The sequence below is a fragment of the Ochotona princeps genome, chromosome 7 (assembly GCF_030435755.1).
Source record: "Ochotona princeps isolate mOchPri1 chromosome 7, mOchPri1.hap1, whole genome shotgun sequence".
NCBI classification, from domain to species: Eukaryota; Metazoa; Chordata; class Mammalia; order Lagomorpha; family Ochotonidae; genus Ochotona; species Ochotona princeps.
This window is the reverse complement of record NC_080838.1, coordinates 45,832,986-45,853,959: the sequence shown is the minus strand read 5'-3', so window position 1 is coordinate 45,853,959 and position 20,974 is coordinate 45,832,986. Positions and strand designations below refer to the sequence as shown.

The following is a 20,974-nucleotide window of genomic DNA, read 5'->3' as shown; positions in this document are numbered from 1 at the left end:
GGTAGTAGACCTATAACTTTAAGTTTGCTTCCCTTCTGAATTTTGATAGAATAAACCCAAAAATCATTTTTAATATCTAAGCTTTTAGAATAACAGTCTGATATCATGAAAACACTACCCAAAATATGTTCCAAACAGATTAGAAATTAAGTAAGCTTTAAATGAAGTTATGGAATTAAAATTATAGGATGAAGCCAGTGAAACATGGAATTAAATTTCAGTAGTCATTATAAATTTTACATATAAAACAGGCACATGTAAATTTGGTGAAACTATGTAATAGATCCTAAGTTTATAGTAATAATCTAAGGTCAGTGCCCAAAAGGAAAAGAACAGTTTTTCAGTCATGATTTAATTAGCAGCAGCATCAAAAAGAAAAATGTCTCCAAAATTAAAAAGTAATCGATATTTAATTAGTGTGGTTTTGTGTTTTTTTCTTGAGATAACTTCTCCAAAAGTAGAACATGCAGCTGCACGGGTTGCTCACACTGGCAGAGGACTGGTAAGGAACAGTCAACAGGCAGAGCTGTTGCATGATACTGAGCTGTCATTCCCTGTCAGCCACAGCACATGATATTCTACTGCAAAATACATTTCACACATGAACATGAGCAAAGAAGATGAGAATGCATTTGGTATAAGAAGCAAGATTGAAGTTGTTGGCTCTGGTTTTTGCTGTTGAACCATTTGCCTGCTGGCTCCTGTTCCCTTGGGATTTCCTGCGTGGTCATCCCTGAAGGATGACTGAGTGCAGGCTCTGTTGACATCTTGTTAGTTCTGGGGGAGTACACTTCTGAAGGGGAAAGACAAGGCAAGAAAGGCCCGTGGGCATCAGCAGGACGGGCCCAGGAAAAGCAGAATGTGCACAGTAATATTACCAAATAGGAACTCTTTCCTTGGTTAGAGTTCTTCTCAAATCTGAGAGGGACATTGGCAAGTCATTCTAGGAGAGCCTCCAGGCAAGCCACCTTTAAATAATTGCAATCTGCTATCAAATGTTTGAAATTTATTCCACAAAGCCCACCCTAATTCTATTAACAAATCTGTCACTATAGACTTTGAAGTTCCTCCCCACTTCCCAAGTCTTTGTCAATATTTTCTAAATGCAATCCATTCTGTTGTTTTGAAGAAGAGCTCCCAGGAATGAGCACATGTCTCCCCAGCAGACTCCTATGTACAATTGAGCAGGATTAGCAACTCTGTCTACACTGTGTAGGCATATTTAAACTTGACAGTGCCTTAGCACATATGCTGCCAGTCACCTCCTGGGGTGACAAACCAAGTATGTTGGACTTGATGGAAATATATATAAAATAAGAAAGAATGCATTTATATACAGTGAGAAAATATGAGCTCAAATGAGTTTGGAAACCTCATCCTGTGTGTATCTAGCGATACAACACATTTTTTTTTTACCCATAACAGGTGCCAAGTACTACAATCCTCACCTCAGAAGCTCACTAAAACGTGTAATTTTTTTTCTTGTAATTGCTCATTCTCAGTTAATAAGAAACTACAGCTGCTTATTCTGTAAATTGCTTTTTCCCCCAGTGGTGAACTCCAACTGCTTATTTTTTAGATTACTTTTTCCCCCAATGGACTATTTTTTGCCTTTCTTAAAAAATAATCATAAAAAGTCTTCCCTTCATATTGCAGACAGAGCGCGAGTGGAGAGTCCAGCATTTTCTACCTTAAGTGGCTGCCTCGCTGCTGAACAGGAAGAACTCATTCTCCTGCAGGAGAAAGTCAAGAATGGAAAAATGTCCATGGATGAAGCTCTGGAGAAGTTTAAACTCTGGCAGATGGGGAAGAGTGGCCTGGAAATGATTCAGCAGGTGATACTATTCCCAACCCCTGCTAGAAAAATCCCTCAGTTGCAGATCTCCTAGATTATTTGCAAATGTTTAGTCTTCCTAAGAAATATCAAGTGACTGTCCTTTTTAAGTGAGCAATTAACATGTGCTAATCCATAAAAACCTTATGTGCAAGGTCATCACAGCAAGTTAAACAGCTTCTTGTGACACTCATATCTCATGTTGGTTCAAGTTCTGGCTGTTCCACTTCCAATTCAACTTCCTTCCAATACCCCTGAAAATGGTCCTGTTTGGAGCTCCGTCACCTGTGCTGCAGATCAGGATGAAGTGCCAGGGTCCTGCATTCGGACTGAGTCAGCCTCTACCATTATGGTCATTTGGGTAGTGAACTAGTGGATGAAAGATCTCTCACTCTACCCCAGTCACCATCACTCTGCCTTCCCAATGTACAGATATTTTTGTGTGTGTTTTTTTAGAATGTATACATACATCCAAATAATCAGGTTTACCTGCCATTCATGATTCAGACTTGGTACCTGTGTATTAAAGCTGATATCTAGTAGTGAGTGTCTTTTAAGACCTCATTATTGAGTTTAAAGTGAAGCACCTAAGGTGCTCAGCACTGAGTTGTATTACAAAGACTAGGTTCACAGTAACAGGAGAGTGACCGAAATCACATCAAGCAATAGTCAAACGGAGAATGAAAGTTTCACCTTCTTAAAAAGGAAAGTAAAGAAAGGTGTGAGTCTCTCACATGGTTTATACAGAATTGTCTAGAAAGCTATCTTCAAGTATGTCTGTCTTCTCTAAGTATGTTCTATATCCTTAGATGGGCTTGAAGGAGGTGGTTCTAAGATAATGAATATAACATAGACATATACACATCCCTTGGCATTCCTCAGGAAGGCAGACTTGCACAATATTCCACCTCACAGGCCATCCTTCTCCCCAAATATACCAACATTTTTTCCTCCTCAAAGAAAGCCTCCTTGCTCCAAATCCCAGTTCTCAGGTTGTTTTTAAACACATTTAATAAGGTAATTTAAGCCAAAGTGTCAAGTTTAATGCTAGCTTAATATGCTAACTTTCCAAACAGATAATTTACTTAAAAAATAATGCTTAGCAAAATATTTTAGGCAACATAAATATGAATCACAATGGTGAACTTTCAGAGAGGCAGCATGTTAGCAAGACACAGTTTCAGCAAAGGGACTTTCCTAGTCCATCTGCGAGAGCATCTCGTGGTTGGTTCTCGCTCTGGTTCTGAGCTGGTGATGAGAACTACTGCAGATTGTGCAATGCTAAGTAAAGGCATTTTGTTCTGCCAAAAAAAAAAAAATGCTGAAACACACTAATCATAGTCTTGCAAACTGTTCATTGTTCTCAATCAAGATTATCAGACTGTTTCTCAATCCCTGCCAATGTCAACAGCATCACACACCTTCTAACCAGGAAATGGGGTAAAATGTACTTAAATGTAGGCATACAAATCACTTTCCTGAAATTGCTAAATTATACATTATTAGATGAAGGGATTCAATCAGACTTTCTCTGACACAACGAACTTTGCAATTTAGAGTAATAGAACCTAAATATATTTCTGGAAATAATTTTACTGCTTATTTCATTAAACCCTTAGTTGCTTCATTTTGCACACTCACATTTAGTCATGTTTTGGGAAGAAACAAGGTTGCCCCATACTCACCACACAGAGGCTAATTCCTATCACTTAGGGACAGTGTGGCAATGTATATTGGTAGGGTTTATATAAAAATAACTTTGTCTTTAAACTGCAAATGCAGGCCAGGTAACATCAAGAATTCTTCCTATAAGAACCAAAAAGTTAGTTACCCTAGCTAGCATTAAAGCAATCAGTTCTTAACCCATGGGATTGAACAATAGTTCAAAAAAAAAAAAAACAAAAAACATCATTCTCCCCATTTCATCACACACACGCAGGCCTTCATGGGTTTTTCTGATATTCTTTTTGTAGTTTTCAAAAATATCTCTCTGTAGCCTGGGAGTAAATCTATTAGGCATGATGAAGTTGTATGCTTTTATTTGAAACTCAGGAAGACAGACAACTTCTGTCTACCAGTTCTCTCCTCAGATGTTCACAACCCAGCCAGGCATGGGTCATGTGGAAACCTGGAGCCCAGAACTCAATCCAGATCTCCCATGTAGGTGGCAGGAAACCAAGTATTTGAGTCATAACTACTACATCCCAGGATACAATTTACACAGGAAGCTGCACTGGAAGTAGAGCTGGAGCTCCAACCCAGGCACTCCAAGCAGCGTTCTAACTACTGCTTCCAGTACTTGCCTCCATGTTTGGGAAACTACCCTGGAGAGCTAAGAGAAACATGGAAAAAATTCTGAGTTCATGGAAGAATGACAGACTTGTAGCATTCCTGGCTCTAAAGATGAGAAGGGAGAGAAGGTGAAAATTTAACTTTTCACTCTCCTCACCCCCGCAAGCTCACTCACAAAAGTACCTGAGGGATAACCCAGCTCCTTTGAAGGAGAAAATCTGAGAGGCAGAGAAAGCGGAACCAAAATACCATGTCAATTAACCCCATAATGTTGTAAACAGTTGTTGATGATAATGTTATGGCTTTTAATTGGTCGGAACGATATTCTGCCAGCTCTGCTTTCAGACCAGAGATGGTCTCCCCAAGAAACTGTTGAATTGATCTGGACAAGATGCTGGACTCTATGCATGGTACATGCTTGCAATGAAAGAAACAAGACTGGATTTGAACTGTAATAGTGCAATAAGGTGGAGTAATCCACCAATGGGGGGAGGGCACAGGGAGGGGTTGGGGGAACCTCAGAGCCTATGAAACGATATCATAAAATGAAATGCAATGAAATCAAAAAAGTGGTTTCCAGGGTAACTGATGGAAAAGAGCTGTACTTTGATAGTTTTCAAAATTGGATTTTTTGTTTGTTTAATGTGAGGCTGCTTTTGTTTTTGGTTGAAAAGATAATATGTAGAATATTTGGAAAACACTGTAGAATATTTGGAAAACAAAGATCAAAAATGTGCTGAGAACAAGGATGTACTGGTGATTCATTTGGAACCAATGCCCAGTTTTTGGAACACCGGAAGGAAATGTGTCCCAAAGAGGACTGAAATGGCTCTCACAGGAACAAATTATAAAAATGTAGCCTTTTGGATTTGGAGTTCCAAACAATCAGTATAGACCCTGACAAGTATCAGGTTTGGGAAAATTTTCCTAAAATAATTAGATTTATGGTTCCAATAGTGACTCAATTCTAGCACTTTTGATTTGGAAACATTACTGAACATGTTTATCCCCCGATTTCTCTATGAAAATGGAACAATCACAATTTAACAACTTCAAGAATTTGTAAGGCTATAATACATGGAAAATATCGAAGATTGCAATTCGTTATAATAAGTAGCAAACTAAGTTTTAATGTTTATATTCAAAGTAGTAGCTTTCTTTTTGATCCATGAAAAAAGTTTAAATCTGAACCTCTGTACTCTGTTTCTTCAATAAGGAAAAACTACGCCAACTACGAGATTTAATTGTTGGGAAAAGGCCAGAAGATGAAAATACCTGTGGTGAGTAACAATTTTCCTGATGTTCCAAAAATGAGAGCGTAATGAAGTGGAAAATTCGTGAGTTCAAGTCTGTGTCCCATCTCTTCTAGCGGCCTGACCTAGGGAACACCCTATCCCTATTATTCAGATTACTCATCTACAAAACAGAAATTTTATATTCATCTGGGAATTGTATAAGTATACAAAATAATTATATGCTTTGACCTATAATTTACCCTCAAATGGTTTCTTTCTCCTTTTATGATTTCTGTGTAGTTATACATAGGATAACTGCAGCAACTTTATTTTTTATGAGCCATTATATAGAGAATCAAATAGCTAAGAAACAACTTCTTTTGATAACATCAAATATCTTCGACCTAGTCTGATCCCAGTTCTCCACAGGTGGTTCCTGTTAAATGGTAAATAGTAGATTAGCTTCCCTGGTGCCCACATGCCTCTTGGAAATACAGATTCCTCAGGATAATAACAGTTGCTCTGGGAAGAGGGTACTCAATACAAAATATAAGCATTATGAAGATGTTTAATCTGCTTCAAATATAAACAGCACATTCCAAAATTAAAAATAAATTACATTGTCACTCTTTTTCCCCAAGTCTACTACAGCATGGATAATTAAAAATTAACAATCACTGCCAAAGCTGAAAAGCTCCCATCTCTTCCATTTTAAACATATTGCCCATTCTTGAGCTGGTGCTTCTGTCAAAATTGACTATACGAACTTGTGTTCTGTTCATCTTACTGAGCTGTTACCTAGTTTTCTATATAAAATTCTTTAAAGTCTCTTAGAAATCATTTCATAAATAGAAAAAAAAACTTTCTAAAATTAAACCCATGGATCCAAAAGACACAAACATGTTGTATCAGAGATAAACCTTCACGTGCATGTTCATGGTAGAATGGTTCTCAAGAGACAAAAACTAGTGAATCAGCAAAAGTGACCATCATCAGATCAATGAAGAAATGTGAAATACTTCTATATACACAGTGAGATATTATTCAGCTATAAAAAGATGAAATTCAATCATATGCATCAAATGGCTTTACCTAGAGTATACCATGCTTAGTGAAGTAAGTTGGACACAAAAAGGCATGTACTGTATGTCCTATCATGTATGGAATGCATATTCGACAAGTTTTGTTTCAAACTAATTGTATAGTGTTGTAGTTTTAATAATTCATGACAATTTGAAAATGTACTACATATGAATGAAGTTGAATATCATTACGTTTAGTTATTTAAAACCCTTGCCAATATTCCTGATGAATTATGGTCTTTCAAAATCTTATTTATTGAGCTCTATTAGCGGATCATTAGCCTTTGACTATAATGTAAATTAAAGGCATATGACCTATTAAAGGTCAACAATTAAACATGTTTCATCAGTGTAGGACTGCATAAAGAGAATGTGATATATGTACCAGGAATACTATTCAGCCACAAAAACAAAAAGAAAAAAGAAATCTTGTCTTTTGCACAAAATGGATGCAACTGGAAACAATTATGCTTAATGAAATAAGTTATTTCCCACAAGATAAATATCATACGTTTTGCTTGACCTGTGGTAACTAATATACAGAGTGCAAAAAAGGCATCTGTATAAGGGTAGACACTTTGAGCTTTGATTATTGCTTCCAGCCTTTGTTTACACTCTTGAGGAACAGTAGCTTTTTGTTGTTCTTTCTGCCCTTTTAAATCATTGCCTGTGATTGCAAAGTGAAATGAAAGCATGACAGTGTGACAATCTAAAGAAAGGAGGAGGGTAGATGGGCAGTGTGGGCAAGAGGGAGGCCAACACAAGATGTATGACTAGGCTCCTAAATCTGTATTGTAAAATGTATATAAATAAGTTGTAATTTTAAACAGTCATTTCAAAAATAAAAAAGATTAAAACTTGAGTACTTTATAAACCCATAAGTTTCATAAATAATTTGAGAAAGGAAAATTTAGTATTAATAGCTAATACTTACTAAACAGGTGTTATACACTGGTATTTCTTATAACTGTATGTGGTAGACATTATTCCCAGTTTATAAAAATAAGGAGATAGGCTCTAAAAAACTACCCCAAGAACACTAAGATTAGAAATTACCATGAGTTTGTATTTGAACTCAAAATCAGTGCTTTTAATCAATGATGCCTTCATTAAGATCAGTCAGTTGTCTACTCAACCACAGTGCAATCAATAGTACCGATCTATCTCCTCATTGCACAGAATGTTAATATTGGCAAAGCATGAAATGGTTGACATCAGGAAATAGTAATGGGTAAAATCTCTAATGCCAGAGACAATCAAAATCTGTGATGTGCCTTTCATGATTTCTTATCTCTCTGCAAGCAGTATGCCTCTTGACTACAATCTGTTCAAAGTAAAAGGTTCCTACGGAAGAGAAGTGGAGACCTTGGTTCAGGGCACTTGAAGATGGCAGAATATGTGTGATGGATATTGAAGAAGTTTTGACTGCTTACAATGTGACCTTAGTAGGTCTGCAAAATTCTAGAGTTGAGAGCTGAGCCATATCAGTGCTAGGCAGGACCACTCAAAACACACAGAACTACAACCTCTAGGGTGCTGAAAGCAATCAGAGTTAGTAGAGTTGAACAGAGCTGGTGAAAATCATACTAGAGTTGTCTTTAAAATCTCCACAAAACACGTGATATCTGGGTTGTGACAACTAAGAGGTATACTGAATATGGATGTGGCTGAGAGGAATGTCTAGGTCATGGGCCATATAAGGTCAGTGAAATCATTTGTTTTATTCTGCCAAGGCAGCATCAGGTGTGACTCAGAATTCAATAAATCATTATCAGGCTACTTTTTAAGTTGATGACTTAAATGGTGCCTGGCAGAAAAAGGTTTCCCATTGCAATAACATCTATTCTTTTTATGGACTCATAAAGCCTAAAACCAAGTCACAGTTAAATCCAGTGGGGGCGTTTATAGACTGGACCCCCACCCAAGGACCTTAGGAAACACCTGAGGTTTTCTATAGAATGCAGAAAAAAATCAAGAATTCCAAACTTATGTCAGTAATAACACTGCCTGTTCAAACAGGAGCCTATACTCAGGAATATTACAGAATCTAGAATAACAGATAACCTATAATGTCCAAAAGTAAATTAAAAAAAAAACATTAAAATTACAGAATCTATAGTGAAGAAACAAAATCAACAAAAACTAAACCTGAGGTTTCCCTTAGCAGATAACACTTTATAAGACTGTTTTAATCATTGAATAATAAAATGTAGATCCAAGGAGGTAAAAGCAGGAAATCTCAGCATGTATGAAAGAATCAAATGGGAATTATGTAAAATAGAGCTATACTAAAAGTTTTCTTAAATGATTTTAGCAGGTTGGATATTACCAAATAAGAATGAACTTCAAGACAGATTAATAGCAATGATCTAATATGATGTAGAGGAAGATAAAGATACTGAAAAATGAACACACCCCTAGGGATATTTGGGACAATGTAGCCTGCTCTGATGAGCACATGAGTGCAGGCCTAGAACCAGTAAATGCTGCTGAATTATTTGAAAGACTGTGTAGTGGAAAAATAACATTTAAACTGATGAAGCAACCATAAGGAAAGAAAAAGATATAAAACACAAAAAGGATGCAGCTACAAAGGGTTATAGACTTACAAAATTTTAAGTGGTCAAATGCTATTGTGTGGAATGTAAAGAATCTGATCTTCAGCAAGAGGAAAAGCTAAAGCAGAAGTAGGAAGTTTCAAATGGAACCAAAAATATATACTATTGTCGCAGATTAGACACTAATTAACAATGAATATTTCAGTCACAAAGTGGCACAAAAAGCTTAAATAAAATTGCAAGTATACCTAGGAAACTAACGGAACAAAAAGGTGAAGTATCAAATTATTTGATTTACAATAATGCGTAAGGAAGTGGTAAAGTGCAGAATAAACAAAATGAATACGTGGAAACCAAGAAAACAGTGTTAAACTGAACCATATCAATAATTATGCTAAATGTAAGATGAAATGTTTCATTTCAAAGCACTTTCAGACAGCACATAGACTTTCTCCACATTCACCCTGCTCTGAAGACATACATTTTAAATGTGACACATGAAACTTGAAAGTAAAAGTTCCATAGGCCAACATAAGCATCAGAAAGTTGGTATGGATTTGCTAATATAACACTTCTTGAGATGCTTTCAAACAAAGTATATTTCATGAGATAAAAGATGGTATTACTGAACAATTAAAGGGAAATTCACTAGGAAGATGCAACAACCCTAAATACAAACGCATTTTGTAGTACATATAAACTTAACTTATGGGTTTCACTAAATCTCAAATGAAAAATTCACAATAGAGATATTTTCACTTCCTGCTTAGTAACTGCTAGAAATAAATGAAAACATGGGAGACATGAACCACACTCTCCCAGCTTACTTAATCTGCTTTACATTTACAGAACATCAAAATATGAATACATGTTTGTTGAATATGTGCACTGACCTTTAGAAGTTAATATTTCATATATTCATAAGTAGGAGACAGAAGCAAAATAGAATAGAAATAAATCAAACTAGCATTATTATAAATAAATGCATTACTACAGTGATAGAATATAAGGTTTTTTAAATTTGAAATCATTTTTTCCTATCTCCTAAGACTTCAAAAAGTGGGCAATAACTAACTTAAATTAGTAGAATTTGTTCTACCTAAAAGCACAGATTGGCAGTTTTAAAACCAATTTATGACTATTCTAGGATTGAGTTATTAAATAAATATACTGTAAGTAAGAGCAAGTTATCTGTCACAGAAAGGCATTATAAGTGAAGAAAGAAGACCAGCAGGATTCTTGTGATATTGCACCGGTGTTGGAGGGAGAAGCTTAATGAATCGTGACTGTTAAAATATATATGATATACAAGTCGAATTGTATACTGTAAGTCCATATATATTCTTCAGCTTTATGTTCTGAGAGGACCTAGCTCCAATGAGAGCACAGAACCCATGAGCAAACCTAGCCAGATCTCAAAGCAAATAATCAACAGGCATATGAAAATGGTGAGCAGTAGTAGTCACCAGGAAAGGGTAAATTAAATAACTATGTGATAATAAAACATAAGTTCAATGAATAAAATCTAAACACTGTCCAATCTAAGCATTGGCTAAATACGTGTGGGGGATAAATCAGTGTGATGACTTTAGAAAAATCAAATATAGACTCACCATCTGGCCTGGACATACCATTCCTAAGTATTTTTCAGAGATAAATGAAAGTATACACCCACCCAAAGTTTTGTTCAAAAAAGATCATAGAATTTCATTCAACATAGCCAGACTGGAAGCTATGCAAGTTGCAGACAAAAAATTACCTTACTCATATTGTGGTATATTTATACTATGGAATGCTACTCCAAGATAAAAGTAATACCTAAACTTAAACACTACAATATAAATGAGTGTCAGATATTGCATGGGTCTGATGCTAGACACAAAAGGTCACTGTAGGAGTCCTCATGTATGTGAAATTCTAGATACAAAGGATCTGTAGAAATAGAAAACAGATCAAGGTTTGCCGAGATATGACATAAAACAACTTGTGAGAGTAATTTGTGGTGATGAAACAGCCTCCGTCCTAACCAGATTGGTGGGCACATGGCTATATGTTTTTGTCAAGAGTCATCCACTTTTACTCCTATGAACATTCACAATGCGCTGTATGTGGCCTGCATTACAATAGCTCTGCTACCATCTGTGGTGTTAGCATCTCAGAAGCAGAGCTGTGAATGTCAGCTGCTCTGCTCTCAGTCCAACTCCCTGCCAGTTGACCTACAAAGTAGACAAAGATGCAGTAAGTAGCTGGACCCACCCACATAGGGGGCCTGGAAGAAGTTACAGGCTCCTGGCTTTGGTCTGTTCTAGTCCAGACCACTGATGCCATTTAGGGATTGAACCAGCTATGGAAGATGTGATTATTCTTGATGTCATTTTTAAAAAAATTTCCTAAATATATCAATTTTAATATAAAGAAAATACACTTTATATATTTCAAAGATGCACATTAAATTGGATAGTTCAGACTTAAAAATATCAAAAAGGGTAGCAAATATGTTATTGTATGTATGTATATTATATTAAACATTCTGTTACTATGCATTAAACATTCTGTTTCTAAGCATTCTTAAAATTACACTATATTGGAACAAAGATTGGAAGGGAAAAATATAAAATACATGGTTTTCTGTTTAGTGGCTGGGTAGATAGAATCACAATATTTTTGGTTTTTATTTATTCATTTTTTTAGATCACAATGTAAGATTTCATAGTTTCCTCAAAAAGAAGCAGTAAATAATTAAAAGAGTCTAAAGTAAATATTGAACAAAACAATCTTTTTGTCTTCTAGATAAGCTCAACATTGTACACCATCCAAGCGGTAAGTGCTTTTTAATTATTGAAACATATTAACAAAACAATGCACCTAGTAAACCATTCTTGGTATAACTATGATTAGGTCAATGAAACATTCCTATACGTTTTATGTGTTTACATGCTAAGCTACCTGACACCCAAAATAATGCGAGGTAATTCTACAATAGCAACACTAGAATCAACACAAGATAGAAATGGGAGTATGTGTTTTCAACTCTGTTGGACCTGGCTATTAACAGCACTAGTTGTTACTCTTAGTACACTAAAGCTTTCTAGGCCTCAATTTTCTCATATGTAAATTATATATAAGAATTGCATCATGGGGAATAGCCATAGAGAGTGGTTTTTTATGTAACTGGTGGCTTATGCTTGATACATGAGGGTTACTGGTAAAGCAAATGGAATTTGAGTGAAAGCTGAAAGTGCAGTTCACTTCAACATGATGGGATAGAATGTGTGCTGAATTTTGGAGAAAGAGAAGCTGTTGAGTAATCTACAAGCACCTACTTCTAGTGTGGATCAAAGCCCTTTATGTGGAAAGAGAAAAGCAATAGAATGAGCATGTGACTGCAATGGAAAGTGGAAATCCTGTGGAAAAATTCAGAGAAACCATTACAGAAGCCAAGTAGAAAGAACAAGAAAACTGCTTTACAACTGGCCCATCCTAGTGGATGTGGAGTAGAAAAAGAATTGCCTCTAACTAAAATCTTTCTTCAATATCCTACTTAATTCAATCAAGTCTAGAAGAAATTAAAGTACATTTACTGAAGGTGCCTTTTCAACATGTCCTTTTAAGCACTTTCTTAAATTTGCTCTTTGTTTATATCATTTTTGAAAGTGCTGAATCACCAAATGCAAAAATGACTGAAAGTTGTGACAGAGTTTGTATTCCTAGGCAATGATGTTCTCCACAATGAGAAATTGCTGTATAGCATACCCTTCAGCAACAAGGTAAGTCATAATCATATTTTTAATATTTATAAAATGTGGAGCAGGAACTCCTTTGATGAGGAAAAACATTGAAATATTTTATTCTGTGTTTTGAAACACTGACAAATATGGATAATTTGCATGTATCTTTGTGAAAAACTGATGAGCAGTACTTTGATGAAATTGAGAAAGAGAAGGAACTCAAAAAAGAAAACCTCCCAATGCTAAAATACAGCTGAATTCAACAGGTACAGACCACAGAACTCCTAGAGGATTTACAAATTCATCTATATCTGCTTCAACAGTAGGAATACAATGAGTCCTTGTAAATCATATGTATGCAGTACTTAAAGCCTATTATAGATTTTAAATATTGTTGATAAAAGTACACACTACTTCATATCAAAGAGTTAATAGAAAGTAACTAGTGAAATGCTGAAGACAATACTTTATAAAGGATTGCAGCAATTGAAAATCGAAACCACCAATTCAAGACAACACTCAGCAGTGTCCTGACCACAATTTTGTTTCACAAAAATCATACTAGCCCAACTATTTGTGACATAGGAATTTTTTGACTGTTAGCAAAGGTTCTTTGACAGATTTTGTTAAAACAGAGAATTAAAATACTTGGTAAATTCATGATTAACCAATTCTTCTAAATTTTAGTAACACTTGACTCTCATGATTCAAAGAAATCATAAAATCACAAATGTCAACTTATCTTAAAAACTTACTGAATTATCCCGGTAGTATATAAACTAAAATTGAAATGTCAATGAAGTAGTCACAGTAGTCATTAAGAACTTGCATTTTTTTAAACATATTGATTACTCAATACCATGCCAATTAGTTCCATAATGTTGTAAATTGTTGATGTTATATTGTGGCTTTAAATTGATCGGGATGATATTCTGCCAGCTTTGCCTTCAGACCAGAGATGGTCTCCCCAACAAGCCGTTGAACTTATCTGGACAATAAGATGCTGGACTCTATGCTTGGTATATACTTGAAATGAAAGAATCTTGACTGAATTTGAAATATAATACAGCAACAAGGTGGAGGAATCCACCATGGGGGGAGGGCAAGGGAAGGGGTTGGGGTATTCCCAAAGCCTATGAAACAATGTCACATAATGCAATGTAATTAATAAAAAATAAATTTAAAAAAACTTACTGAATTATTTGCATTTCTAGGTCATTGTGTGGCTCACCAGTTAGTTATAGGGCCATACACAAGGGAGAAGCATTGTGGTGCACTGGGTTGGGCTACCACTTGTGATGCCAGCATCTCAATTTGTAGTGCCAGTTGCAGGCTCTAATCCAACTCCCTGTGGTGTGCATGACTCAGATACATGGATTCCTGTCACTCACATGGAAGACAAGAAAAGAGCTCCAGGTTCCTGGATTTGACCTTGCCCATCCTCAAACTTAGCAATCATATGGGCAATATATTAGCCTTTGATAGACTGATCTGTGTCTCCCCATCACTCTCTCATCTAAATACGTAAACTTTTATAGAAAGTGAAATTCATAGAAATATGGAATTACAAGTTTATTTTGATGCAAGAAAGTTTAAATGCATGTGTACTTTGCATTTTTCATAAACATTTTCATGACCTCATAAATAGATTCTAATATAGCAGGATTTTAGGTGCACCAACATCTAGGGCTAATGAAATATGTTTGTTAAATGTAATTGTTAGGGTTTGGTTTTGCCAACTCTTCAGAAACGACAGAGTCTCGCTGGTAATGCAAAAGCAGGCAGAGTTTATTGTGCCAGCATGCTGGGATGAGATAATCTTAGGGCACACAGGCAAGCCAAGCAGAGGTCGGACCCTGAACCAGCAAAAGGCTAGAGATTATATAGGCCCCTGTAACATACATCAAAGTTAAAAAGTAACAAACCTCAGACATGTCAATTTTTACTCCATCCCCACACTCATTATCTTTTATGGCTCATCCTATTCTCAGACCCTTATCTTTGTGATTCCTCCAGGTCCTGGGACCAGAGAATTGCACCCCTGCCCTCCTGAACCTGAGTTAGTTGATAGATAAGATTTGTGACACTGTTCACAAGGTTACAGAGGAACAAAGAACAGATTTATCACTGAAGTGGAGTTTTCCCACAGTCCAGGTGCCTCCTGACCTGGCAAAGTAGCAGTTTCTTGGCACAAAGGGGCCTAACATTGCCTAACACTACTATTCTAACATTCTAACATACTAACATTATACCAACACTCTAACAAATCAGGACTACACCGCTATAGTATGTTTTCTTAAGAAAAAGATACTGGGGTAAGAAAGCATAGAACACAAGTTCCCAATGCTTAGACGATTCTTCCTGAAAATAATAAACTTTGAATTCAAAGACTTTGATGTAGTTTATTGAACTTTACAATTATCCAGTTTCCTTTTAAGCTGGAGTCTGTCCTATCCACTTGCCTATACAAAGCCATTTGCCCTCTAGATCCTCCCATGGCTATGGAAGACAACTGGGATTATGATGCATTTCTTTGTTCAACCTTAACAGAGAAAGCATGCTAACTCTGTATCTGTCACTTTATCTTTGTTTCCTTCCTAGCTTCCTGCTCGACTTCATGTTGAAAAGGAATTCGGTTTCTGTTGCAGGAAAGATCATTAGAAAGGTAAAACATTAGCTCTGTGTATGTATATAAAACATATATACATATGTGTGCATGTATATGTGTATATATGGATATATATGTATATACACATATATAAAAATGTAAAGCACTCTTATTAGATCCTTGAAGGAATCATTTTTCTAAAAAACAAAGCTGATTAAATAATTGTGTTATTTTCAAAGGATAAGCATGTATGTTTTTCAAACTAAAGGCGATTGATCTTAAAGATTTATGGAGGCAGTGATTTTGTGTCAGCTAATGAATTCCGATTGATGAGTCATTTACAATACACTTCCTGTGATCTCATTTTCAGGTTATTATAATGAAACAATCAGCAGATACTGTGCCTTCTGCATGAAGCAAGTTTACATTCGGATGCTGTGCTCTCTCCAGGGCAAGTCTGTACTATAAAAACAGAAGTGAGACTCTGAAGTTCAGAATTTGGCACAGTCACAAGTTATTAGCATTGTTCCTGCTCCAGATGGGTTTATAAATGTCAAAATAGAATGCCAAAAGAGCAGTTGTGTTATTTGAAAATACTTGCATTTGTAATGCACTTTGTCACTGAGGCAGCCAGTTTCCATTTTGACAAAGGAAGATGAAAGTACAGAAGTTCAATGTCGTGTGACCAAATTATTTTGGCCTTTTAGAGGCACTAACCTTACTGGATTACTTCTTATTAATAACAGCCAACATGTAAATACAAATTCATTTAGCACATGTTTTACTTTTAAGTGATTGATCAGTTTTCTAGGTTTCTCACATTCAAAGCTCTATTTTTTGTTAATTTGAAAAACAGTACCTGATTCACATCAATTAAAATACTTTATTAAATTTTCCTATCATTAGAGCTCTACATGCATGTTCTATATTGAAAACTTAATTTTGTCAGCTAATTTTTAGAAATAAATCACTAGCTTGGACTACAATGCTGTCACATCATTCCATGATTGTATGTACAAATACTACAAATAAATTGAATATTTAAAACTGTCTTTTCAAAATAAATGCATGGAAATTAGTCACCACATTTTTCTGCTTATCAGCATAAAGAGGGATTTACTTACCATTTTAAAGAAAGGAATTTCATTGTATAGGACTTAAGTAGCACAAATGTTTTTATTTTCTAGCTTCTAAACACTGGCAAGAATGTCAATGGATATTAAAAATCACTCTAAAATGCTTCTCATAGGATTTTATACCCATTAACATTCTCAAATATGCTTGTTTTAAAAGATATAATTTGATTAGTTTGTGATGGAATATGCTTCTGATTTTGACATTTGCAATTTAGTTGCATAGTTTTGCATCTACACACTGAGTTGTCATTTCTGTGGGCTGTCCCATCCAGATAGAAAAGGAGAAAGTTGTTTTTTCTAGAACTTTCTAGATCTACAAACCTCAAAGGAGTTTATCATCTCTAAAGGAAGAATTTCCGACTACAATTCTGCGATTTTTATTTCTACCAAAATCCAGTGAAGTAAGCGTTTCTAACACAAATAAATCCAAACCCCAGACTCAATTTAAAGTGAAAGTGGGAGATGAGGCCTGAGTATTGTGTGTTTGATACAGGTAGATATCAAATATCAAGACTTCTGACTATCAGGCTTAAGGATTGAGCCTAGTTGAAGGCCAAGCCCAAAAGCCTCTTCAATCACCTCTTTTTTCCTGGCCCTTGAAATCTTACTACATTGTCATCACACAGAAAAGCGAAACAAGAAATGTCAACATAACTGACAACTCTAGGCTTCTTTGCCCTGACTCCTGTCCTTGACCGATTCAGCTTTGCCAGAGTCAGGAAGATGACTAGACAATGTTGGAAGAACAGTGTCAGAGGAGTCCTCATCCTGCCTGTCGCATGAAGGATGGGAGGAGGGAGATAAAGGAATATGAAGAGATTACAGTAAGCCAAACTTAGAAATGATCCTACCTGAATCTGCTCCGTGGGGAGGCAATACTTTCAGTCTCTAGAGGAAATCCATTGATGAAACCCAGTTGAAGATCAAACATAAATTTAATTTGTCCATTAAATTTGGCCACCGAAGTGATGCCTTTTCTTAGTGGTAGAAGACAATAGGGAACAGGAGCAAAGTTCCTGGAATGGAAAGACCTCCTATTTCCGTGGAGATTTGAACATCTTATAGGAACTCCTACCATGACCCGAAAAGGAAAGCCATGACCTGAAAAGGGGAAGGCCTGCGAGAAATACCTGAAGACCTTGAACTGCTTCTTTTTCCTGTCACCCCTGTTCAAGTATCACGTTTATTCCCAAGCCACTGCTCCGTACTTTAGTCGAGACTCATCCCTTGAATTTACCAGTACTGTGACTTCTAGAGATTTTTGAACTGGTATTGAGCTGCATTGCAAATGTTATATTTTAAATACTAAATCCCTTATTTTCTACCTAGCCAATTCACTATGATAAAATAGGAAGAAAATATGTGAGTTTTTAACTGGGACATTTTTCTTCCCCCTCCTCCCTGGAAATTTGACAATATCTGAAATTGTTTTGGACTGCCTTTCCTGGGCAAATGGTCCCGAAACAGTGTATAGTGATGAAGAATAATGATAAACATCTTGCAATACCCAAGACAGAGAATTGTCAGAAGTATCCGGTCCATGATGCTTGCATCCAAGACTGAAAACTCTGGACTAAACTATAAAGCAATCCAAGATTAATGGTTTGAGGTTGCTCAAATTAAAAATTAAGCTTTGTGATTTTGGAAAGTGGAAACACTTTTGTTTAAAGTCCATATGTCTTAAAAAGTCCATGAAAAACTCAGAAGAATTCAAGCATCTAAAATGTTTTACAAATCAACAGTAATAGTCCTATCACAAAAACTAATTTTTAAGACATTAACTTTTAGAAAATGAAACTGCTTTCTAATGAGAATGACCTTTCAACTTGAGTCATTGCATCCTATTTATGTGCTAAGTATTAGCTCATTCAACTTCCTTCTTGTTTGCTATAATCCTCGAGGGAGCTCATTTTAGTAACTTTGACTTTTCTTTTTTTACATTAATTTTCAATTCATTTTTCTAAATGGATAAATATTTAGGAAAGCGATCTGTGTTGTGAGACTAACCTAGTACGCCTGAGCTGGTTGGCCCAGTGGTGGTAAGCAGGCCTTACTTTTAGATCTTCCTCTGTCTGTAACTACTAGCTATACCTGTAGGTCTGATAACACATAAAAGACATCAAAAGGCAAGACTGTATAAAACTATTCTCAAAATTTAAAATGATGGTGCATCATTTGCTCAGTAAGTTCATTCTCAAGATGCAGATGTTAGTACTGAGGTCGTTGACTGGCACCATACACAAGGAAATGACCAGTGTAGCTTTGAAGCAAGAGTGACTCAACATTTTGGAACCTGAGTCAGCTATGGCCAATGTGTATAAGCCGGTTATTTCCATCTCGCTCACCCCTATGACAACTTCGGTAAAATGGGGATTAAAATGTTAACATTAAGGTGTGAATATTGTAATGTAGCAAGTTGCCCATTTGAGGCACCAACATCCAAGTGCTGACAGAAACCTCTTCTCTGCTGCTAAACCAATTTCCAGTTTATATACACCCTGGAAGGAAACAGATGGTGCCTCAAAGTACTTGGGCCTTTCTATCCATGTGGAAGAACAAGAATCTCCATGCCTTAGTGTGAACTGTTACGAGTGAACCAGCTGACAGACATTTCTAATTTGCCCTAAAAGCAGATGAAAATAAAGAAATATTAATGTTAGTTGAGAAATAAAACATAAAGCATTAGTTTGTCAACCATGGAGGGCTTTTGAATAGTGATATGGATTATTTTTAGTCGTTCACATTGAAAACAGGTATAAACTGGAATGTATAATCCTATTCACCACTGATTCCTTAGAACATTTTAGTTTGCAATAGTCAATGCAGGCTATTTGCAAAAAAAAATAATTTTGTTTAAAATGGGAATGCTGGTGGAATATTTGGCTGACTTGTCACCTAGCTGGCTTCTGCATACAGCCTTGCAGCATGTGGTTCCAAAATAGATTGATGATTACAAGACTTTGGATAGCCACCCAGATCATTCATGAATAGAAGAAATACAGAATCCAAGTGGAAACCCCAAATGCAAAGATTCTACAATTGTGGTTTCTCAGTTTATATTTCAAAGAACTTGTGGAGGGCATTGCCCTAAAATGAGATACATCGACTGACAGAATCTGGAAAGTGCATGTGTTTTATTCCATTTTAATAGGGCATTATAAATAAATGCAGTGTCAGGTATTAATACTTACACAGTACAGGAAACACTGGCTTATACTTAATAAATATGTACGTTGGCCACATCCACTATGGATTGAGAAAAGATTGCCTCAAGTCACGAGTTAAGATGGAGTGCAAAACCTGCTTAATAGGAAGCTGTGGCACAATCAACCATTGATGCTTTCCTTGGACAACATGAGACTTTTTTGGTACATGGGACTTGCATGGTGAAGCATAAAAAAATAAAACCTTGAATTATGAGTTTTGCAAAAAATAAAATTCTGTTTTATTCAAAAAAAAATCAAAGTGACCTATCACTTGTCCTCGACTGAATTATTAAATAAGTGTTTAGATAAAATACGTTAATTTCTGTTTATTCTTACTGAACATTCTTACTAAGTCTTCAAATAAACATTCACTTTGGTTTCTACTGAGAGCTACTCTATCATCACTCAGGGATGTGCCATGCTGTATAAAACAGTGAATCAGTTTCTGAACCAACGGAATCTAGTGGGATGATTTTCATGTTGCCATTTCGCTTTCTATACAAAACATGCCTCCCAGGGACTCAGAGGTAGAGGCATTCTCTTTAGGAAATTAACCAGCAGTTTTGATTTTCTGTTTTCGATGTTGAGGATGGACAGGTTCTATCATTCGTGGTAAAGGTGTTAACAATTTTGCCCTGAGCACTTTCTCTTTGTGCATGCAAAAGAGGCCAGGGATTCACAAAAGTGTGAAGTGACATTCCGGCTCTTAGGCTTGGCACTCAAGGGAAGACATGCAGTCATGCTTCCAAGCTATGAGTTCCCGGTCATGGGACTGGCATTTCTCATCAAGGAACAGAGCTGTTCCATGCTTGAGACAGATCCACTGATTCCCAGACCCCTCACAAATCTGCCCATCGGCTAATGTGGGCAATGCTAGCTGATGATCTGCCATCAACAGGGATTGGAAAGGTGTAAGACCTTCACTTGGGATCTCCACCTGTTTTTCTCAGGCTTCCATAAACTGTGATTGTTTGTGATATTCATGTTCCCCCTATTTGGGTATTGGCTAGATACACTCTTCTCCAGTTTAACATAAAGAGCAATGACAAAAATTGGCAAAACAACGCATCTAAGGCCACTAAAACTTTGGTTCATATTTTTAAAAAATATACTGTGCTTTATGCTTTCTGGGTTTCCTGAACAATGAGCTATTTTTCCAGTCAGAAAACCAGTGTTGAGGTTCTGCTCTTGTGTCAACCTCTGAAATGGAAATAAACAAAAGGCCATTCTTCTTCAGGATGGGACAGAAAACTTATTTGGGACCTGGAGAAATGATAGAAGTAGTACTATATAAC

At 36.1% G+C, this 20,974-nt stretch overlaps 1 protein-coding gene across 2 annotated transcripts in view; it reads left to right on the top strand.

Moving 5' to 3' along the window:
* BANK1 (B cell scaffold protein with ankyrin repeats 1) overlaps window positions 1-16,403 on the top strand; it is a 279,826-nt gene extending 263,423 nt beyond the window's left edge. For both annotated transcript variants that reach the window (XM_058666993.1, XM_058666992.1), the window contains exons 12-17: window positions 1,657-1,835; window positions 5,343-5,406; window positions 11,792-11,821; window positions 12,713-12,768; window positions 15,331-15,394; window positions 15,708-16,403. In XM_058666993.1, the coding sequence (XP_058522976.1) occupies window positions 1,657-1,835; window positions 5,343-5,406; window positions 11,792-11,821; window positions 12,713-12,768; window positions 15,331-15,390 (389 nt within the window). In that variant the 3' untranslated portion in view covers window positions 15,391-15,394; window positions 15,708-16,403. The remainder of the gene's footprint in view (window positions 1-1,656; window positions 1,836-5,342; window positions 5,407-11,791; window positions 11,822-12,712; window positions 12,769-15,330; window positions 15,395-15,707) is intronic.
* Window positions 16,404-20,974: the final 4,571 nt, after the last annotated feature.